At 46.0% G+C, this 24224-nt stretch overlaps 1 protein-coding gene across 1 annotated transcript; it reads right to left on the reverse strand.

The window, feature by feature from the left end:
• Positions 1–262: 262 nt before the first annotated feature.
• Positions 263–24133, reverse strand: myom1a (myomesin 1a (skelemin)). The gene is made up of 37 exons (XM_076984740.1): positions 23973–24133; positions 23102–23325; positions 19368–19499; positions 18986–19163; positions 18630–18787; positions 18330–18422; positions 18078–18166; positions 17566–17598; positions 17239–17400; positions 16495–16656; positions 14861–15002; positions 14129–14328; positions 13907–13963; positions 13675–13799; positions 13120–13303; positions 12810–12984; positions 12577–12698; positions 11044–11240; positions 10761–10887; positions 9923–10098; positions 9697–9811; positions 9434–9590; positions 8937–9043; positions 8629–8673; positions 7940–8076; positions 7700–7844; positions 7320–7379; positions 7174–7241; positions 6901–7026; positions 4102–4189; positions 3953–3991; positions 3735–3840; positions 2811–2974; positions 2647–2683; positions 2311–2333; positions 1955–2010; positions 263–1779 (listed from the first exon to the last, which is right to left on the reverse strand). Exons 2-37 carry the CDS (start codon positions 23245–23247, stop codon positions 1519–1521), a joined length of 4392 nt encoding a protein of 1463 aa, XP_076840855.1. The 5' UTR covers positions 23248–23325; positions 23973–24133; the 3' UTR covers positions 263–1518.
• Positions 24134–24224: the final 91 nt, after the last annotated feature.

Raw genomic sequence — 24224 nt, forward strand, 5'->3', positions numbered from 1 at the left:
AGCCCTGTAGCCTACATCTGGATAAACAGGGTTTCTTAAAAGCTCACAAAAGCCCCATACACCTGGTCAAACAGGGTTTCTCAACAGGGCAAACAGATTTTTGTGGCTTTATTAACTGTTGTCATAAGCAGCTTTTCCTTTTGAATTAATCTGTTAAGTTCACAGGCTGATTTTAGGCCAGACAATAATTAAAACTAGTATAGACATCATCATATGTACACCATGAAAACATTTTACATAGATGCTGTATGACTGAAACTCATTACACTGTTTGAATCATGTTTATTTCCAGTTAGAGTCAAAGCTCTACAAGACACTACAAGTAACTTATGCTTTCCCCCCAAACACAAGTATGACAATCTAACAATCTGTTTTGTAACATCTGTAATTTAGCTGTTTCTCAACAAAACTCAAGGTCATAGATGTAATGGCTATTTTTGACTATCTCCATCAAAATGAGAAACAGTACTATAATGAACCGAAATAAATTAAAACAACAGAGACAGAAACTAATTTTGCACTACAGAATTTCTCTTTATAAGTTAAGCAACATTCAAAGCATTTTAATTCAACTCATGTTCACCTTTTAAATTTCATAATCTTTTGTCAGGAAATCAAGAAAAAACTGTTGAAGTAATGCTAAATTTGGACTATTTCTAGAGAGGAATACTGACAGAGCCATGTAATATGAAGAATTTGTGCCAGTCTACATTACCCCCTGAACTTTTTTCCTATTACAGTCTGGTCAACATTTTAAAGCCCCAGGGAATCTAAATCCGTGTTTTTTTTCTAATTAGCTTCATATTGGTCTTGGTCATATGAACACCGTTCCAAGGTCCAGAAAGGGCCTAATGCATTTTGCCAGTTATTTCCCTTCTCAAATAAAATTGGTAGTCCTATTGTTGGGTAAAGCCTATGTAAGCAAGCCTGTTTTGAAACAGATGAAGTGGGTAAAGTTAGGCTGGCTGAAAGTAATGTCTATGACATTTTATACCATCCATAAAAGTCAGCCATGTATGTGTAAGCCCCCAGGTTTGCTTTTCCGTCCTTTTAAAAGCATTAAACCCCACCATAAATTAACTTATCTAGTGCCAGAACTCTTTGCACTTTCTCATTGGTAGATTCATATGTAGATATGTTCACATGTATGTTGTAAGATTCCATTTCTCACTGCTGTTATTAAGCTCTGCCTGAGTAATATAGGAGGCTGTGCTCCCGTGGCAACAGGCTGTCAATCAAGAGTTCTCTTTAGAACACCACACCCCTTCCAGTAAGTCTTCAACTAGGCCTAATGACCAAGCTGGTTGTTTTTGAGCAGTGTTTTATTGTAAGGCCCAGTTTTTAAATGGGTAATTCATGCAAACACTTTTAATATTTTACAACATGTTCCCTGGGACTTTAAGCTTTCCTGTTTCTGTGTGGTCATAGTGCTGTACAGAACATGCTTTGGAGTAAAATGCTGTGAAACACAGACTGGTCATATTCAGACCTTCCCACCCCACCCCACACACTCCTCCTCTACTCCTTCTTCTCGGCGTCGTCCTCCGGGAGGTAGACGCTGACGGTGAACTCGCCGGCCTCTGTCCCGTACTTGTTTTTCACCACCAGGGCGTACTTGCCCGAGTCGGTGGTGGTGACGGCGGCGATGGTCATGCTGGCGAACTTGCCATGCTCAAACTTGAGCGTGTAGTGGTCGTCAGACACCAGCTGTTTCTCATTCTTCACCCAGCTCACTTCAGGCACAGGGTCTCCCCACACGTTGCCAGTGAGGTTGAGAGACTGAGAAACGCAAAGCAAAGCTCCAGGAAGTGCAGATTGTGCTAGGCCATCAGAATACCACAGGATGTTATTGTACGCGGAGAGGCTAGTTTTCTCCTCGCAAAAGGAATCTGTCATTTGGTGTTGGTGAGATAATGAGGCTTGCTGTCGCCCTCAGCAAAATAAGACATATTACCTTGCCCTCCTGGATGGTGACCACGTCTGGCAGGCCTCCCACCACACGGGCTCTGTCTATGAGAGAGATGAAACAGTTTGTTCAAACGTAAGCCACCTGGTATCAGAACATGTCCCTTTGCAAGACCTTCTCACTGCTCATGCTACCTGTCATTATTTACAACTGGGTTTCCTGTAAAGGAGACTGACGGGCAAAAGTGTTTCCAAGACATTTCTATGACATTTAGACAAGAGATGCTGAGATCAGCATGTCCTGCGTTAGTGAAATGGAAAGCCGGCTCAGAATAGTAGCCACGGTTTTGCAACAAGCTGTTCAGGAAGGGACGCAAAAAAGTGACAGGAGAGACGATCACTTACTTCTCTCGGCAATGGCTGCCGCCCTGAGGCAGGAAAAGAGATAAGCAGACAGTTAGTGGAGCTTTAAATAGTATCAGAGCCTGTCAAGGTGAATCACTTCGCCACCACACTGTCAGGACACGCCTCAGACCAGGCCTTTCAGAAGCAAGCACTGAGATATGTTACCATAGGCATACATCTTAGGAATACATCTTTCTGCTCACAAAGTTACTGACCGTGTTGCCGTGGAACTTTCCAGGAAGTTACTGACCAGAATCATTTTGTAAAGTTTATGAAATCAAAAATAAAATATGAACAGGATTGGGAGAAAATGGCCTGCTGTATGTAATCACTTACTTGAGTCTCTGGAACTCTGCAAAGGCATCCTCCCAAACTTTGAAAAAGAGGAGAAAGAGAAAACGTGTCTAAAAGTCTTAACATATCAGATATATATTTTTAAAAGCTTTGAAAAAAAAAACAGTTATGCAGCAGACAATTACAGTGTTCACCTCAATCCTTACCTTTCCCAGTTAAGTCAAGGACTTTCTTCACATTGGCTTTGCCATCAAAGATGTCGATGGAGTATTTGCCCTTGTCCTTGTCAGCGGGCTCTTTGATTTTGAGCCACAGTTTCTCTCCAGTGACTCCACACTGCACTCGGTCTGAGTATGAGATCTTTGAATCTCTAAGCAGACACAAACAAGTGAACTTAGCTAGCAGAGACATGGCAAGACTTCAAGGGCCACAGCAGATCCTACCAGCAATGGTTATCCAATGTAAAAATAGATGAATGCTATGCTAAAGTGTAGAGCACTTAAAAATGAAAACATTTCGTTTTAAATGAGCCTGGTACACAGTACTACAGAGCTGGAGAAATACACAAAGGAAAACCTCCAGAAACCACATGCCTTTTACACAGCACCAGACCTGCAAGTCAGCACAGTTAACAACCGCATCGCACATCATGCTTTATGCACCTCTCTGTTCTAATGCAGTTCTAATGCAGTTCTAATTAGAAACAGGATTGCAAAGAGCATGTGTGTGAGAACTCATGGGGCCGTGTTCTGGCTGCATGCTCCTTCAGAGTGCTGTGCTGTATTTTACTATCAGCTTAGTGTTCGTCGTAATGGTGGGCACGAACGCATTACAACGCTACACTTCCCCTTTGTTTCCCAAGTTTGTGTAAGCAAAAACCAAAAAAATCAAAAGTTTCAAAGCTTTTGATATTATTTCAATTGATGAGAGCAGTAATGTTATGGCCTGTGTGTTCAAAGCCAGTGTACTGTATGGTGGATCAGTCCAACCATAATCTCACTGTCTGCAGGCAGATGTTGTTGTGATTGAACTTTAAAATAAATGTATTCTGTCTGTTCTGACACTAACAGCAATGTTTCCATTACCAAACAGACCAACAGACATATGAGTGAGAATGGGGAAGACCTCACTTGTGAAGCCAGCCAACACGGAGCTCGTCACAGTAGTGCACCACAGATGTGGAGAGGATTATTCCATGTTCTGTGCTCTCAACCTTCAGCTCGGTGGCAGAGTTAGCTGAGTATACAGGAAGAGACATCAGACTACAGTAGCCTCAGGTTCTGCACATAGCACATAGCCTTAATGATCTGTTTACAGGTATGGAAGTTAGAAAAGAATAGACTCTCACCTATAACTCTGAACATTTCATTCAGCACGGCCTGATAGCCTGTAAGGGGAAGTCGATACATTTTAGAGGACTAGGCACAGTGCTTCATTAACCTTGGTCTACAGATGACATTCTGTCAGAACTCTGGTGAGTATTTAGAAGCTACTGACCAGCCTCCGTCAGATTGAGTACGGTCTTGTCCTTTCCTCTCTCGTCCCACAGTGTCACCTCGTACACGCCCGCGTCTTTCTTTGAAAGCTGTTTGAAGAACAGCGATGGTAGTGAGGGTAAAAGACTGGTCATAACCACAGCATGGAGCAGATATTAAAAAGACTTCTGAATGAATTCAACCACAAAAATGAGAAAAGACCAGCTTTTCTCCTGCCATGGATGCTGCAGGCAACAGAGACGCCAGAGAACACAACAGTAACACGGACACACGGAACGAAAGTGACTCGGCGAGAACTTATAAAAGCTCCAGACTTTTGGTTTTCTCTCGCTTTCTTCACCAGCCGCTTGCTTTTTCACTTCTTTGTCGCTCTTATTTACAAGCTGCAAATTAGACAGATAGCGCAGTTACTGCCAGTGCCTCCCAAGCCCCCACAGTGCCCCACAGTACCCTCAAGGTGGCCTCCATGCCCACAGTGCCCCCCATGCCCCCACAGTGCCCCCCTGCCCCCACAGTGCCCCCCAAGCCCTCACAGTGCCCCCCATGCCCCCACAGTGCCCCCCTGCCCCCACAGTGCCCCCCAAGCCCCCACAGTGCCCCCCAAGCCCCCACAGTGCTCTGCGTTATTGCATTACTGGTTACCACAATTCACCTTAGAGGACACTCAGGCCTAAAGGACTATATACTAAGATTTGGTGATGATGTTATTAGATATAGGACATCATTTATAAATACTTTTGCCATCAGTTTCATTAAGCAAGGTCCACATATAGCTCCAGGCCAAACCATGTGTTTACGATATGTGGACATAAATACATAAACTAAGCACTTTTGTTAAAGGATACACATGTTTTCTATGCATTTATATTAGCTAGAAAACTGCATTTGGCCACATAAGTCAACATCTCATTATTTCCAGGCCAAGAGAGGGAAGAGTCTGTGGAGTAGAGACAGAACAGCCACGGATACAGAGCACAGGTGTGTGGGGTGGACTACAGGTGTGTGGGGTTGGACTACAGGTGTGTGGGGTGGACTACAGGTGTGTGGGGTGGACTACAGGTGTGTGGGGTGGACTACAGGTGTGTGGGGTTGGACTACAGGTGTGTGGGGTGGACTACAGGTGTGTGGGGTTGGACTACAGGTGTGTGGGGTGGACTACAGGTGTGTGGGGTGGACTACAGGTGTGTGGGGTTGGACTACAGGTGTGTGGGGTTGGACTACAGGTGTGTGAGGTTGGACTACAGGTGTGTGGGGTTGGACTACAGGTGTGTGGGGTGGACTACAGGTGTGTGGGGTTGGACTACAGGTGTGTGGGGTGGACTACAGGTGTGTGGGGGTGGACTACAGGTGTGTGGGGTGGACTACAGGTGTGTGGGGTGGACTACAGGTGTGTGGGGTTGGACTACAGGTGTGTGGGGTGGACTACAGGTGTGTGGGGTGGACTACAGGTGTGTGGGGTTGGACTACAGGTGTGTGGGGTTGGACTACAGGTGTGTGAGGTTGGACTACAGGTGTGTGGGGTTGGACTACAGGTGTGTGGGGTGGACTACAGGTGTGTGGGGTTGGACTACAGGTGTGTGGGGTGGACTACAGGTGTGTGGGGGTGGACTACAGGTGTGTGGGGTGGACTACAGGTGTGTGGGGTTGGACTACAGGTGTGTGGGGTGGACTACAGGTGTGTGGGGTGGACTACAGGTGTGTGGGGTTGGACTACAGGTGTGTGAGGTTGGACTACAGGTGTGTGGGGTTGGACTACAGGTGTGTGGGGTGGACTACAGGTGTGTGGGGTTGGACTACAGGTGTGTGGGGTGGACTACAGGTGTGTGGGGTTGGACTACAGGTGTGTGGGGTTGGACTACAGGTGTGTGGGGTGGACTACAGGTGTGTGGGGTGGACTACAGGTGTGTGGGGTTGGACTACAGGTGTGTGGGGTGGACTACAGGTGTGTGGGGGTGGACTACAGGTGTATGGGGTGGACTACAGGTGTGTGGGGTGGACTACAGGTGTGTGGGGGTGGACTACAGGTGTGTGGGGTGGACTACAGGTGTATGGGGTGGACTACAGGTGTGTGGGGTGGACTACAGGTGTGTGGGGTGGACTACAGGTGTATGGGGTGGACTACAGGTGTGTGGGGTTGGACTACAGGTGTATGGGGTGGACTACAGGTGTATGGGGTGGACTACAGGTGTGTGGGGTGGACTACAGGTGTGTGGGGTTGGACTACAGGTGTGTGGGGTGGACTACAGGAGTGTGGGGTTGGACTACAGGTGTGTGGGGTTGGACTACAGGTGTGTGGGGGTGGACTACAGGTGTGTGGGGTTGGATTACAGGTGTATGGGGTGGACTACAGGTGTGTGGGGTGGACTACAGGTGTGTGGGGTTGGACTACAGGTGTGTGGGGTTGGCCTACAGGTGTATGGGGTGGACTACAGGTGTGTGGGGGTGGACTACAGGTGTGTGGGGTTGGCCTACATGTGTGTGGGGTTGGACTACAGGTGTGTGGGGTTGGACTACAGGTGTGTGGGGTTGGCCTACAGGTGTATGGGGTGGACTACAGGTGTGTGGGGGTGGACTACAGGTGTGTGGGGTTGGCCTACATGTGTGTGGGGTTGGACTACAGGTGTGTGGGGTGGACTACAGGTGTGTGGGGTTGGACTACAGGTGTGTGGGGTTGGACTACAGGTGTGTGGGGTGGACTACAGGTGTGTGGGGTTGGACTACAGGTGTGTGGGGTTGGACTACAGGTGTGTGGGGTTGGCCTTCCCACCCCAAAGGTTCCCTGGCCCCAGGAGCTTCCCACCTTCCCAATGTTGAAGGACAGAACTCCAGCAGTGATGCCAATCTTCTGAGCATCTTCATCATCCTCTGCAATCTCAATTCCATCCTTAAACCAGGAGATCTCTGTGTCGGCTTTCATGTTCCCTACCTGTAGAAGAGAGCAAGAAGAAACATGAAGGAGTTGAGAGGAAGAGGAGTCGAGAGGAAGAGGAGTCGAGAGGAAGATGTAATATCAGTTAGTTTGTCTCGGGAAAGTGAAGATAATCTTCTGTTTTTGTTCTGAGCCTGGCCTTACCTTGCATTTCAGATACACATTACATTCTGGGGTGACCTCAAAACTGAGGTACTCCACAAAGTGAGGACCTGTGAACAAAAGTGTGAGAACATATTGAATGTATTTAATGAAAATAATGAAAAAAAGAAATGACATCAATCACATACCTTGTCTCCTAACCCACTCAGCTCTTTCAAACTCAGACTTCTTCTGAATCTCTGCAAATTCTGAGGGAGAAAATAAATGCATATTTAAAAAAAAATTATATTGTATATATATATATAAATAACCCACATACACACACACACACACACACACACACACACACACACAAACACACATTTTATATATACATATAAAAGCAAGGAAATATATATATATATATATAATAATATATATGCAAGCAAGGAAATGCTGTCCAAGCTGCTTAACTTCTCATGAGCTATTACTGCCACCTGGAGGACAAATAAGTGTACAGCAATTACAGCACAAAGTGACTTTAGTCTGCAGGTTCCAGTGAAAGTGAAGAGCACAGCTTTTCTTTTACCTTCTCCAATGAGCACAAGGCTGGTCCGACCAGTCCCTTTGCCATCAACCAGGTTAAATGTGAAGGTTCCTTCATCAGTAACTTCCAGGGAGTCCATGAACATCTCAATAATGCCAGTAGACTTGTCAAAATTCATTGTGTATTTCTAAATTGGAAGCATAACTGTGTTTATGCATATGATAAGACAGAAGAAATATGAACAATATCCCAGTGAAAAGAAAATGTATTGTGTTGCTCTACCTTTCCTTGAGTAATGATGTTGTCATTGAAGACATAATTCACTTGGCAATTAGAAGTAAACTTGGCAACCTGAGCCCAGAAGCGCACACGTCCTTTCTCCTGGAGCTCAACAGCCATTTCAGACTTGAAAGGAATAACTGTGAAGCAATGAGTCAGTTAGCTGCTTTAAACAAGGAAGGTTCAATTATCGTATTCTAGTGGACAAGTGATGAGCTCAAGGCTACTTCTCATGTTGTATATCTGGTTGTGTGGGGTAGGGTACTTACTGGGGTACTGATGTTGTATATCTGGTTGTGTGGGGTGGGGTACTTACTGGGGTACTGATGTTGTATATCTGGTTGTGTGGGGTGGGGTACTTACTGGGGTACTGATGTTGTATATCTGGTTGTGTGGGGTGGGGTATTTACTGGGGTACTGATGTTGTATATCTGGTTGTGTGGGGTGGGGTACTTACTGGGGTACTGATGTTGTATATCTGGTTGTGTGGGGTGGGGTACTTACTGGGGTACTGATGTTGTATATCTGGTTGTGTGGGGTGGGGTACTTACTGGGGTACTGATGTTGTATATCTGGTTGTGTGGGGTGGGGTACTTACTGGGGTACTGATGTTGTATATCTGGTTGTGTGGGGTGGGGTACTTACTGGGGTACTGATGTTGTATATCTGGTTGTGTGGGGTGGGGTACTTACTGGGGTACTGATGTTCATGGCTGATTTCCAATAAGCGCTTCAGACCTGTAGAAAACCACAGATCTCATTCATATACTGAAGTGAATAAATAGCTCTTTAATTTCCTAGTATGAAAATTGAATGTGTGTGGTATGTGTGTCCTTGCCCTAGGCAAAGTAAAATGAGACATGTCAGACTCAACTGCCTGAGAGAAGACTTTCTGGGAAGGATTAAGAGTCCTCTGCTCTTAAGACATGGGAGTCACCTCAGACAAATCAAGCCAGTGATGGCATATGACTGGAATCAGCTAGAGAGTCGATCTGACTCACCCTCCTCCGTCAGAGTGTAGCTGGCAGAGACTCCATCGGTGTTAGTAACAAAACAAGAGTACGTGCCCAGATCCTCCAGCGAGGGTTCATTGAAGATCGCTCTTGATCTGAAGACAGGTCAACAAAACCAGGATGAATGTGACAAGCAAACGCAGGCTGAGCCGTAGTTCTAACTGGACAATCCTGAGGTCTTTTCAAATGTAAGTTCAGTTTCTCTTCAGTTCGCTGACATTCTTCCGGTTTTATTTCCCACTCCCCTCCTGTTTGTGCTTTCACAGCACATCTGGCAGGGTGAAGCTTGGCTCACAGCTCGACTGGCCAATGGCAAGCCAGCTGCCCTCTTCACACCAGCACCCACACGCCACTGTAAAACCCGTCCAAGAGCTCAAACAAAACACCCATTGCAGTGTTCGCAAACTCTTCTCCTGTGAACAGCAACTCTAGATTCTGGTACATGAAAGGAAGGATATGGCAATCAGTCTAAGAGGGAAACTCACTTGCCGCCAACTGTCTGAACAGTGAGGCGAGAGGAATCGGTCAGGGCCTTGTAGTCCTTGGACCACAAAAACTGAGAACCTTCAGCCATCTGAGAGCACTCGAAGATCAGAGAAATCACGCCGTCGTCATCAACATCAACCACAATCTCATTAGTTCCTGTGGACAGACCATGGTAACAGCATTCGAAATACAATGAATGTTAAAACAACTGAAAAAGGTGAAGAGCGTCTGAGAAAGGTTGAGTGAGTCTCGCTACACTTACCTGGACGGGTCTGAGCAATAACAGGGCCTGATGTTTTGGAGGGTCCACCAACACCAACTATATTCTTAGCGTGCACACGCAGCAGGTAGGAGACGCCTTCCTTCAGCCCAGTTATCTGAGGTCCAGAGATAATAACATTATTGACACTTCTCTACATGTAACCGTTTTCACCAAACTCCTACTAGTTAACTCCTGCTGGTCAGAGATCACAGGACTTGTTCCTTGCCTTCATGAAGGTTTCCTTGGTGGACCTCTCCTGGACACCCCTCCACCTGCCCTTCTCCTCTCTGATGTCCACGTAGTATCCGGTGACGGCACTGCACCCGTTGAACGTGGGCGGCTCCCACAGCAGGACCATGGAGTCCTTCCGCACCTCCAGCACACGCAGCCCATGGGGAGGCCCTACATCACCCACACACCACACCAGAACTTAACACCAGAACTTAACACCAGAACTTAACACGCTCCTTTACTGTATGAATGGGGAGGCCCTACATCACCCACACACCACACCAGAACTTAACACCAGAACTTAACACGCTCCTTTACTGTATGAATGGGGAGGTCCTACATCACCCACACGCCACACCAGAACTTAACACCAGAACTTAACACGCTCCTTTACTGTATGAATGGGGAGGCCCTACATCACCTACACACCACACCAGAACTTAACACCAGAACTTAACACGCTCCTTTACTGTATGAATGGGGAGGCCCTACATCACCCACATGCCACACCAGAACTTAACACCAGAACTTAACACGCCCCTTTACTGTATGTCAGTGGGCAAGTGGATAAATGAAGGGGAAGTTGTGCATAATTGTGAGTAGTCCTGTCTTTCAGTCCTATTTAACCACACTCTTATCACCAGTAATTTCCCCCTGGGGGGAAACTTGATTATATCCGAATGAAGGGATATTCTCTGAGTTCATTAGCTAAAGTTAAGTGTGTTAGATGACCCCTCATACCGGCTTACAGTCTTCATTATTAAATAGGTGATTAAATGGCTGCCACTGCCATAGGTACCATGTTACCGGGTGGTGCCAGTAGACTGATGTACCTGGCACTGCAACAGTCCACTCTTTACACTCAAAGGCAGCGCTGGGGACGGATCCCTGGCTGATACCAGTCTGGTTCACTGCACGGACCTGGAATTCATAGAACTTGTTCTCTTTCAGGTTCTCCACCTGTTCACAAAGAGAGAGATGAAGAGTCAGGGGAAAAATCATTTGAAACATATTAACTAGATCTCCCATAGTGAGACCATCATTCCTGCTCTGATATAATACTGTATGCTAAGCGTCACAGTGGAGAAGCACACAGACTGAAGGACTGTGTTTAACCTTATAGGACGTGCCAGTGACGGCCTTCAAGTTGATCTCATGCCACTTGCTCTTGATGCTGCCCTTAACGGTCCTGTAGTCCAGGTAGTATCCCCTGATGTCAGCCCCCCCGGTCTCAGCTGGGGCCTGCCAGGTCACCACCATATAGTCACGGACCCGCTCCACCAGGGTCACCGCAGAAGGGGGGGAGGGCACCGCTGGACAGGAAATGACACGAGTTAACAACACCCTGAAGTTCTACCATAAAGTCTCCTTAAGGAATATTAGACACTTTTGGGTCTTTGCATTTTTTTTACCTCTTGTGATATGAAAGCCAATTTCAGATATGGCTGTATTATATCCCCCAAATTTACTGGTATATGAGAATGTGCTTTGGAAACTATGGCACGCCAAAGCACAAATGGTGCTGTCATTGCTAACACTCTGTCCAAGGTAAGCAAGGCATTTTGTAAAGGTATTATCAGTCCAACACAACAAAGCAACATGGTTAGCATGATCTGTTTATTCAGACAAGCTGTATCTCCAACACTGGCGCTGTCCCAGGAGGCATCACTACAAAACCTGCTCCAGGATTCCTGAATATACCTTTAAACATTTCATGCAATTCAATCATTCCTTCTTTGTCAAGAGTCATTGATTACATCATCTCTTGATCAGTAAGTGAATCTAAAAAAGTATGTGTCACTTTCAAGCATGATATTTCAGAGTTTACTAGGAGATAAATACATATATTCAGTTTGGATTAAACTCCCCTCTCCTATGCTTTGGTGAGAACTTCAGACCTTATAATCAGTTCTACTCACTGTGCTCTAGCAGGGGCAGGTCTGGGTCTCCCGCATGCTGCCCCCTTCAGGCAGCTAAAAGCAAGGCCACCCCCCTGCCCTGGAGTCAAGCATGAAACACAGCATGGACGCTGGCACACAGCACACACAGAGACGCCCAGCTGTACTCCGGCAGCCTTGACCTGATGAGCGTTTGCATCCCAGATCTGACACGATCAGTACGGTTATCCTCAGCCAGGCAGGCAGAGCTGGTTTGGTTATTGTCCAGGTGTGAACGTGTGGGGTAGATGAGTCATTGAGCCAAGGTCACAGAAGTGGGGGGAGGTGGGGGTCATATTACATTGGAGGACAGGCAGAGGCGTGACATGTCCATGCAGCACGGGGACACGGGGACATGCAAAACAGTGTAAAACAGCAACATTTGGCTGTGTGTTCAGGTGTGTGAATGTCTTCCAAAGGGCTCGGCAAGCTGAACTGGTTATTTCACTGAGAGACTTCTGGAAAGGTCGTGCCATGATTAGTGAGATGAGGGTACGACTCGGAGATGATCGTAAAAGTGGAGGAATGGATATCTACAAACGCTGTCTGTGTTTGACAATGAGACCAAAGATGGAAATAATAGAAAAAACATAAGAATATATGTTAATTCCTCTGGGCCTTCGAGTACTTTTCATTTAGCTCACTCCATTTCCACTGTGTATTAAGACTGCAGTAATGGGTTCTGGGTTTGGATGGCTATCCCGGGACTCACCGATGCTGGCTTTCACGAGGCAGGCCTCAGAGTCTGCAGAAGAGGTGCTGTATCCAGCAGCGTTCACGGCCTTCACTCTGAACACGTATTTATCGCCCTCGTTCAGCCCGTGGCACTCAAACCTGTAGGGCAAAGGAGGTCCAACTCCAGTCACGCCCGGCAGACCCCCTCCAGTCTGGCACGCAGGCCACGCCCACACACAGGAAGGGCCACGCCCACACAAGCCCATTTACCTGCTGCCTTTGACCGGCTTGTTGTTGCAAGGCTCCCACACGTTGCTGCCCACCACGCTGGCTTCGATGTAGTAGCGCACCAGGCTGGACGCCTCCTTGGAAGCCCCCCAGGTCACGACGACGGAGGAGGCCGTGTTCCTGATGGGCACGATGGGCCCCGGAGCTGAGGGCAGGTCTGGACGTGGCACGGGGCACGCCACAGAGGGAGGGCGGAGGCAGGCGGGTGGAGCCAAAATACAGAGTGATGTAGCACGTTCTCAAAAGAATACTAGGACCGAACACGCAGGATCCCTGGTCATGCAGCCCTTACCCAGTCTGTCAGTCATGGTAGTGGCCTCGGTCTCCTGGGACGGCTCGCCCACGCCTGCAGAGTTGCAGCTGCGAACACGGAAGCTGTAGGATTTTCCCTCAGCCAGGTCAAACAGGGCGAAGCGGGGAGACTTCACCGGCATGCCGGGGTTGACTCTCTGCCAGGTGTCAGTGCCGACCATGCACTGTGAACAGGGACAGAGCACACTGTAAAGTCAGAGTTTCAGAATGGAGCATGGTGTGTTAAGGGAAACTTCACAGTAAAGGAAGTCTGGGCTTATGAGGTTTGTTGTTATAACAGATCACTTTTAGTGCAGGATTATTTTTGTAAGGAGATTAAAAGATCAGTTGGATCAGGCACTAAAGAGTTCCATAACTCAGAACTGAAAGCTTTATTTCTTTCTCCTTACATCACCATTTAAGATCACTGATTGGTCCAGTGTGTCCAGAGGAGAGTCAGGCGGGTTAGAATCTGAAATTAAACCCGTCTCTCTTGTCTGAAGAACACACAGATATCGCAGAAACACACATCACGTCCTGTCCAGTGTCTGCTCACCTTCTCCACAAAGTACATGAGTCCCTCATGTCCCTTCTGCACAGGGGGCCTCCAGCTGAGCACCACGTAGCTCTTAGTGGCCTCGGCGATCGCCAGATCAGAAGGAGGTCCAGGGACGACACCGACTGAGGGATGATGCCCAACAACAGCCTCAGAAACAACTTGCTGTTACTTTTTCATATATGTATTCATTACTTAAACAGATTCCAAGCGTTGAGTGTTGTGCTCTTACCTGTTGGATCCTCCTCAGTGAACTTGATCATACCGGTCCATGGAGCAGAAGGACCAGCTTTATTAGGACAACAACATTTATCAATACATGCTTTTATTAAAGGAGAGCAATACGTGTTCATATGTACCAGCTTTAACACACACACACACACAGGGATGTGTACACGAACATCCTGTTATAATCTACGTTATAATGATTTTGAGTCTGCCCCGCCCCACTCACCTCTCAGACGCGCACGGTCAGATGGGTCCATGGCAACGACCGGGTCAGAGACGCGTGAGGGGTTGCTCACCCCGCTCCTGTTCAGGGCGCGCACACGGAACACGTATGAACGTCCCTCCACTAGCCCTGTGACAGGGAAGCGGGCGTACTTCACTGGAGTGTCGTTACACTGGGCCCAGTGGTGGGTGCCAACCTCACACCTGCAAACAAAAGCTGATCTTAGTTCACTTTGTATATAGTTATTATTTCAAAGTGCAGGTGTTTGATGCAGAGCGTGAGGTGGAGTGGTGGAGCTCTGACCTGTCTATGAAGTATCCCAGGATGGAGTGTGAGGTGGGGTGGTGGAGCTCTGACCTGTCTATGAAGTATCCCAGGATGGAGTGTGAGGTGGGGTGGTGGAGCTCTGACCTGTCTATGAAGTATCCCAGGATGGAGTGTGAGGTGGGGTGGTGGAGCTCTGACCTGTCTATGAAGTATCCCAGGATGGAGTGTGAGGTGGGGTGGTGGAGCTCTGACCTGTCTATGAAGTATCCCAGGATGGAGTGTGAGGTGGGGTGGTGGAGCTCTGACCTGTCTATGAAGTATCCCAGGATGGAGTGTGAGGTGGAGTGGTGGAGCTCTGACCTGTCTATGAAGTATCCCAGGATGAAGTGTGAGGTGGAGTGGTGGAGCTCTGACCTGTCTATGAAGTATCCCAGGATGGAGTGTGAGGTGGAGTGGTGGAGCTCTGACCTGTCTATGAAGTATCCCAGGATGGAGCTGCTCCCCTCCACTGCAGGCTGCTTCCAGGTCACCACCACGTAGTCCTTGTTAGCATCATGACAGCGCACATCAAGAGGAGCAACAGGAACCCCCTCTACCTCCACGTCCACATCTGACACACACACACACACACACACACACACACACACACACACACACACACACACACACACACACACACATGTACACACACACACACACACATGTACACACACACACACATGTACACACACACACACACACACACACACACACACGTACACACGCACACGCACACACACACACACGTACACACACACGTACACACACACACACACACACACACACACACGTACACACGCATGTACACATACACACACACACACACACACACACACACACACACACACACACACACACACACACACACACACACACACACACACACACAAGACACATCTAATTATGGCAGTAACACAACCCTAGGTCTTCGTATTATTAAAAGTTTAATTGTGACCCCCATATTCTGCACATATACTGCACTCATATACAGCACACATATGTTCATAAGTTGACAACAAACTATCAAATTGAGATTATCACTAAAATAAAAAGCAGACCTAAACATCAGTAATGTAAAAATAGCATTTGCCCTCTGCCCCTGGTTTCCCTTTGGGGGCTTCAGCTTGATTTAGAAGCAGCATTCACGATGAGAAACCTGATGAGGGGGGGCGGGGCTGCCTGCTGCTTAAAGACACAGAAGAGCTCCCACAACTCACGTCCAGCGCGCAGTAGCGGCACCTTTATACCAGCATGTCTCACCTTTATACCAGCACGTCTCACCTTTATACCAGCACGTCTCACCTTTATACCAGCACTTCTCACCTTTATACCAGCACGTCTCACCTTTATACCAGCACGTCTCACCTTTATACCAGCACGTCTCACCTTTATACCAGCACGTCTCACCTTTATACCAGCACGTCTCACCTTTATACCAGCACGTCTCACCTTTATACCAGCACTTCTCACCTTTATACCAGCACTTCTCACCTTTATACCAGCACGTCTCACCTTTATACCAGCACTTCTCACCTTTATACCAGCACGTCTCACCTTTATACCAGCACGTCTCACCTTTATACCAGCACGTCTCACCTTTATACCAGCACTTCTCACCTTTATACCAGCACTTCTCACCTTTATACCAGCACGTCTCACCTTTATACCAGCACTTCTCACCTTTATACCAGCACGTCTCACCTTTATACCAGCACGTCTCACCTTTATACCAGCACTTCTCACCTTTATACCAGCACGTCTCACCTTTATACCAGCACTTCTCACCTTTATACCAGCACGTCTCACCTTTATACCAGCACGTCTCACCTTTATACCAGCACGTCTCACCTTTATACCAGCACTTCTCACCTTTATACCAGCACGTCTCACCTTTATACCAGCACGTCTCACCTTTATACCAGCACTTCTCACAAGCTCCAACTCTTTCCTTTTCTCTCCATTTACATACATATACATTTTAGTATAAAGTACATTTCCAGGGGGCACTATGTGTACTAAACTACTTAATGCTAGCTGATGTTAAGCTGTTGTGTAAGCATCACCTCTGACGAACACATAGGCAGAGTGGGTGTCAAAGCCGGACTTGGTGTTGACACGCAGGGTGTAGAGACCCTCGTCCTCTTTGTTCAGGTGGACCAGGGTCAGCGTGGCACGCTCACCACTCCAGTGCATCTGGACCCATTTGGAGGGAGTCAGAGCAACGCCTGGTTCAAAAGCAAGCAGACCGATTACTGATTATTACTGAAAACTTTACCATAACTGTCACAGATGTACTGAACATTTAAATGTCAGTAAAGGACATACAGCATATGCGCTGTTATAACGACACACAGGGTTTCTGACCATGAATAATGGCACGTAAATGAATAACATGAGAATGTTTTCTTAAATCAAACCTCTACTCATCAGAGGTGTGCTAAAAAATTGATTCACATATCGAAAATCGATTCTCATTTACTACGATTCAGAATCGATTTTAAATGTCCCAAAATCAATTCTAAGTCGTGGTGAAGTCTTGTGTTACGTAATTACAAAATTACGTGAGACTTCACGTAGCAGGTTCTGGGACACAAATGGAGGAAAGAGATATTCAACCTGTCCCGTCTTCATTTAAGGCAAAAACGTGGGTTAATTTTGGTTTTTACCGAATGCCAGAGAATGCCAGTTCTATTGTTGCTAGAGACACTTTCATGAAAAAAATTTGAGGCAGCTAGTTTACTGGTGCTATTTTTCACTTTAAAAAAACTTTTTTTTTTTTTTAACGATTCCCACCCTTTACTACCCACCATTCCTGTACCAGACCACCTCGGGCTGGTATCGTTTCACAGTGGGGTAGATGATGACAGTGCAGCCCAGGCTCATGGTTTCACCCTCTCGGCCAAAGGCAACCCCAAACCTGTCGATGATGGTGGTCCTGAAGGTTACGCCATGTTCAGGACTGTACGCATCTGAGGAGCACAAGAGAGATCAGAATTAGACTATGGGTGCAGTACAGAGTTTATTTCATATGGATCCACATCTACTTTAAATGTGTGTTCTGTGTTCCCTTAACTTTGTTACAAAGAAAGAAAACAGAAATGATTCACTTCTCTTTATTTAAGTGAGAAACTTACGAGGCCTTTCGCTGACTCCTTCATCTTTAAATCCTTCAAAATAAAACATTCAGACAGAGAGAATTAAGGACGAATGACTAACCAAGTGAAACTTCAGTCATGTTCACTGCACATATGGGAGACCTTGAAGATACTGTCTGTGAAAATACTGCATGTGAACTGTGAGCAAATGGTATTCCTTCAGACCGGTCTCTTGAACATGAACCAATAAATAAAAAAATAAAATCAGCACATTCTATTAGCACAGTTATAGTCACTAGTACATCATGTGATGACTAACCCCCCATATTTGATCTTCATAAGGTCACCTGACCTTTGATTCAGGGACAAAAGAATTAAAAAAATACCTCTAACATGCACAGATGAAGGAGCAGATACAAATGAGATGTGGAAGATGTGAGAAACCTGTTAGTAATGATGTGAGATCTGAGAAACTTACAGTTAATGATGATGTGAGTTGTGAGAAATCTACTGTTAATGATGATTTGAGATGTGAGATATGAGAAACCTACTTTTAATGATGAGTGAAGCCAAGGCAGACTTCTCCCCCTTCACATTAAGAGCTGAGATGCGGTACTCAGCAGTGTCTGTGAAATCACACCTGGAGTACAGAAGAACAACATTTATATACATGTGTATACATTTATACCCGTAACACAATACTGTACTATTGAAGTCAGCCTACAATTGAAGAATCACAGAAGAAAGGGTTGTGCAGCCATTGATAAATTTTAAGCTTTAGCAGCAGATCTCAGTTCTCTTACTTCTTAATTTCCAGGGAGTGCATGTTGTAATTGCTCTCTGTTGTGTACTTCTCTGGGTGAGCCTTAGCATCTATCAGCACGTTATTTTTGTACCTAGTAGATAAGTAAAGAATTAGGCACCGAAATATACTTTTACCATGGACAAATGCTCCATGAAAACAATTAAAGGTGTGTGTGTGTGTGTGTGTGTGTGTGTGTGTGTGTGTGTGTGTGTGTGTGTGTGTGTGTGTGTGTGTGTGTTTTGTAGAGTTGCATGGTTCTAATCTGTTGTTTCTGTGTTAAACAGAACAGAGGTCTCACCAGGCCACACGTGGTTTGGGCCAGCCGGCCACAGTGCAGTGCAGTGTCACGTCCTTGCCCTCCCAAACCGTCTGTCCCCGCGGCTTCACCACAAACTCTGGAGGGTGGGTCAGGCTATCCGGGTTCATCTTCTTCTGGAACTCAAGGTTCTCGTGCATCTGTAGCAGGTGGGACATGAGTGAGGGATCACCACACCTGAATCTACTCTACATAAACGGTGCCAAAGCTTCCCATAGTTAATGAAATGACTACCGGTTCTTCTGGACACAAGTGGGAACTGTTAAACAGCGATAAGCTATTTGGTTTTGATATTGAGCTAGACAAGACGAGCAGAGTCAGAGTGACAGAGCGGTGACCTTCTTCCCCAGGGCCATGCGCTCAGCCGACTCCCTCATGATTGTACTGCGGCTTTTCTTCTCCACTTTGATCTTGTAGTCCGTCTCTCTGGAGAAGAGGTTCTTCATGACCACGTAGCCCAGGCCCTCCTCCTTCACCTCCTCCTGGCTCTCCATCAGATCCTGTGTGGCTAAATGACTGAGCAGAGAGACTGAATCTCTTAGGTCTGGGTGATATGAAGGCAAATCTTTTCTCAGTCATTGGAATTCATTTTTAAAAGAAAGCGAAAAAGTCACGTGTATGATCTTTATATATAAATGTGCCTATTAATGATATTTTAATGAATTCCATACATTCCAGACAGTATGTTACGTGTGTTATATGCAGTGGAGCTGAAGTCACCTGCTCCTGAAGACGGGCACCACGTATCCGATGACCTCCTCCTCCTCCTGGCCTACAGCCATGTAGGCCCGCTTGTCTTTCTTGGAGATGGTACTGATCTTCTTCACTTTCTCCTTCTTCAAAGTTTTCACCCTGCAGAAGAAAGAGCCATCAACACCCAAGACCATCAGTCTGATCGAGCATCTAAAATTCACTGATTTGGTGGTTTGAACTCATAAAGAATAATGGAAAAAGAAAGAAAAGCATTAACCTAAAATCAAAAGGAAAGGAAGTTTCCTGTTTACATGGAACACCCGGTGTGGTAGACCCAGCACTGTTCCTGCAGTCGTGACACACTCAGAAAGGCTCCAGTGTGTCACTCAACAATGATTTATGTTAGCTGGGGCATAAAATGCTATTACTTGCTATTTTAGTAGTAGTTACAAAGCCTCCAAAGAAAAATCACCAAACAGTATTTAAAACTAAAACTTGCACTGAAAAAGCTAAATGCTTCGATGATTCCTGTTTCCATGAGCAAGCTTTTAATTTATTTTAAAAACACTATAATGAATACATAGCTCATTCGCATTCAAGACACTCACATTCAACCTCATACATCATCTTAATGGGGTTACTAATGTAAGCACTTAAAGATATTTTGAGTTAGCAGCCAGTTTCTGACATCTGTAGCCATGAAGCACTACCAAATGTTTTGATATCAAAACAGTAAAAAAAAAAGCTTCCCTTTGTTTGTGTAGTTTGACTCAAACCAAGCTCTCCCCATGACACATTTTCTACACATTTTTTCTCCCAGGATATAAAATTGTATTTTTAAGCCCACAGAGATACACAAGGTACTGGTACTCTTCATGTTGAGAAGTGAGCTTTGTTTAGTCTGCCGAAACTGCAAATGAGCTACAAATGGGCCTCTGAATTGGACCCTAGGACGAGATAAACCCGGAGACATGCCAATAACCCATGTCTCCAGCTGCCAGCATTATAACAGGCTTCCTACTGTTAGGTCTGCTGATAAGTTTGGCAATGCGGTCCACAAAGCTCTGCTGTCTGGGGGGATTCATGGCTTATCTCTTGTGTTGATAAATCTTATCTGTGGACTACTGTGACTTTCAACCTCAACATTCTTTTTGAGCAGGATCACAGCAATGCATACCGCATTTGTTAAACTGGCTTACAATAAAACCACAATAAAAGTGGTTTATAGGGAAAATTTACATAAATTAAGATTAAACAGAAGATAAAACTGCATTACCTGTAAAGGAGACTGAACAAATAACAGAATATGTATTAAAGGAAGAGTGACATCTGGGACTCATGACTTCAGACCTGTTCTTAATATTCTCCCCAGTACTACACCTTCCTAGAGAACCGATTCAGACAGGGCACTACACAGTCTCCAGTACAGTTACAGTCCTCTTGATCTCTATGATTCTGTGTCCCAGTGGCCACAAATAGCCTTTGAACCCATTAATAACCATGGCATATTATAGCAGAGAGTCTCAAATTCCCCCTCCCCCCACAGGGGCTGGGAGAGTAGTGGTCTGCAGGCAGGCAAGGTGTCACCTCTGGAACAAAAGCAATCTGACCTCAGCGCACTGTGCCATACTGTCTCACCTGCCCTGCTGACACCAGCATCATGGCACATATAAATGGTGATGATTACTCTCACAGGCTGGAGACTGTATATTAGCACTTTTTATATTTTCCTACATTAGAGAGGTTTATCAGTGCTGACTGTGTTCACAGTCAGCAATTTAGGTATTGTTTTATCCTAAAAAGACCAAAGAAATGTAACAATGCAGCAGTAACTGCATAAAAATAAATGGGTCTGGATGAAAAAAGTGCATCAAAACACAAAATCTCTAAAACTGCATAGAGGACAAAGAAAAATTATTCTAACATCACATGGAAGCAAAGCAGGGACAAGACACATAATCACCACGACATTTGTGTCTCCTCAAAGCTGGATATGTTGAGGGTAAAATGTTGTACTAGTAATGACTCAACAACATGGCAAATGGGCCTGGTTAAGTGTCTGGATAAGAAGATGAGTGTTTGGAACAAACTGATTCAGACATGCGGAATACTAACTGGCAAAACCAGAAATCCATAAATCATTATGGCAGTGTCCTCTTTATCTCAGTTCCCAACATACATGAACCAAGTCAACAAGAACACTAAACATGCAGGACAGCTGTGCCAGCAAGTTGTGACAGAGCAAAAATAAAAAGGTGTGCTGTCCGAATCCTTGAAGTCTGGATTAGGAAGTGCTGCTTCAAAGAGACCTTGCTGATTCCTTTCTGAGCTGAGTCAGCAGGACCCTTAAACAAGACCCTTACAGGACCCTTACAGGACCCTTACACAACGCCCTTACACAGGACCCGTACACAAAACCCTTAAACAAGACCCTTAAACAATGCCCTTACAGGACCCTTACACAACACCCTTAAACAATGCCCTTACAGGACCCTTAAACAATGCCCTTACAGAACCCTTACACAACACCCTTAAACAATGCCCTTACAGGACCCTTAAACAATGCCCTTACAGGACCCTTACACAACGCCCTTACAGGACCCTTACAGGACCCTTACACAACGCCCTTACACAGGACCCGTACACAAGACCCTTACACAACACCCTTAAACAACGCCCTTACAGGACCCTTACACAATGCCCTTACAGGACCCTTACACAAGACCCTTAAACAATGCCCTTACAGGACCCTTACACAACGCCCTTAAACAATGCCCTTACAGGACCCTTACACAACGCCCTTACAGGACCCTTACACAACGCCCTTAAACAAGACCCTTACACAAGACCCTTAAACAATGCGCTTACAGGACCCTTACACAACGCCCTTAAACAATGCCCTTACAGGACCCTTACACAACACCCTTACAGGACCCTTACACAACGCCCTTACAGGACCCTTACACAACGCCCTTACACAGGACCCGTACACAAGACCCTTAAACAAGACCCTTACACAAGACCCTTAAACAAGACCCTTACACAAGACCCTTAAACAATGCCCTTACAGGACCCTTACACAACGCCCTTACAGGACCCTTACACAACGCCCTTAAACAATGCCCTTACAGGACCCTTACACAACGCCCTTACACAGGACCCATACACAAGACCCTTAAACAAGACCCGTACACAAGACCCTTAAACAAGACCCTTACACAAGACCCTTACACAAGACCCTTAAACAATGCCCTTACAGAACCCTTACACAACGCCCTTACAGGACCCATACACAAGACCCTTAAACAAGACCCGTACACAAGACCCTTAAACAAGACCCGTACACAAGACCCCTAAACAAGACCCTTACACAACACCCTTAAACAATGCCCTTACAGGACCCTTACACAACGCCCTTACAGGACCCTTACACAACGCCCTTACAGGACCCTTACACAAGACCCTTAAACAACACCCTTAAACAACAGCCTTACACAACACCCTTAAACAATGCCCTTACAGGACCCTTACACAACGCCCTTACACAGGACCCTTACACAACAGCCATACTCAGGACCCTTACACAACACCCTTACTCGGGACCCTTACACAGCACCCTTACACAACACCCTTACTCAGGACCCTTACACAACACCCTTACACAACACCCTTACTCAGGACCCTTACACAACACCCTTATACAACACCCTTACACCAGGGAAGTGCTTGAATTAAGTGATGAAGTGGGCGTGTCTTCTTACCCCTTGCTGCTCACGTGAGCAGCGTAAGATTTGTGGCTAACAGATGACAGTGAGCCTTGATGATAGCTGCTCTCGAAGCGCGTCTCAAGGTCCCGCTGTTCCCGCTGCTCCCGCAGCTCTTGACGCACTGGGATGGATCCCGACATCCTGAGTGGATCGTGTCTGTGCGCTTGTTTTCAGACCTATGGGCCCCTTTCCCTCTCAATTTGTGGCTTCAAGTATAACTGCCATTAAATCAAGAAGAAAAGCAAGGATATAAAGGTCATGTAGCAAAAGGATCGCTGGTATTTTATCATATATAATTTTAATTATAAACATAAAACACATGTTAAAAACAATCTAGCTACTACTTGATAACTGAAACTGACTGTTACCGAAAAATTCCTATTTCATTATTTCAGAAAACTGTAATATTCATCTGGTCCAAAAACATGAGCAGTATAAGAAGGCTGCCTCCCCGTGTGGAGGAATTAGGGCTTCATCCTCTCTGACCACCACCCCACACCCATAAGAGTCTTTGGACAAGAATACATGCGCCCACACTTTTAACTTGGTTCAATTGGCTTTACACAGTATCTGGAAATGTTGGTTACATATTAGTATTTAGCACTCTGAGTGAATGGAGTTAAGGCCTAAATTCAAGTCAATAAAGTCAAGGCCTAAATTAAGTTGCAGCACATTTAATGTAACTATGACTGGATTATAGGTAAAAGACAACAAGCGTCTTCAATTAGACTACATATGAGAATCTTCAGAAAACAGCCCTGGAAAAAAGCATTTTACGACACAAACGTAGGCAACGACTTCCTTTGTTTGTGCAAAATATAGGCTGGTTATCCAGGCTTAGCAGCTGAGAAAAATAGTTTCTTACCAAATTTCAGTTACTGCAGAAAAAGGGGCCAGAAACAGATGAAGTCCAAAATCCGGGCGCAGCAGCGGGCACAGGAGCCGCAGGCAGGACGGAACCACACCGGACAAAAATAATGCTGCCAGTCGGCAGATTGCAGCGTACAGTCGCGACCTTGTATGGCTCGCAGGCCCGATAAATTTAGCCCGTGTGAGAGAGCAGGTCAGCCCAGCTGGCCGGTTATGAGACCAGCAACGCCGCTGTCGCGCCAATCTC

The sequence above is a fragment of the Brachyhypopomus gauderio genome, unplaced genomic scaffold, assembly GCF_052324685.1.
Source record: "Brachyhypopomus gauderio isolate BG-103 unplaced genomic scaffold, BGAUD_0.2 sc34, whole genome shotgun sequence".
Classification (NCBI taxonomy): Eukaryota; Metazoa; Chordata; class Actinopteri; order Gymnotiformes; family Hypopomidae; genus Brachyhypopomus; species Brachyhypopomus gauderio.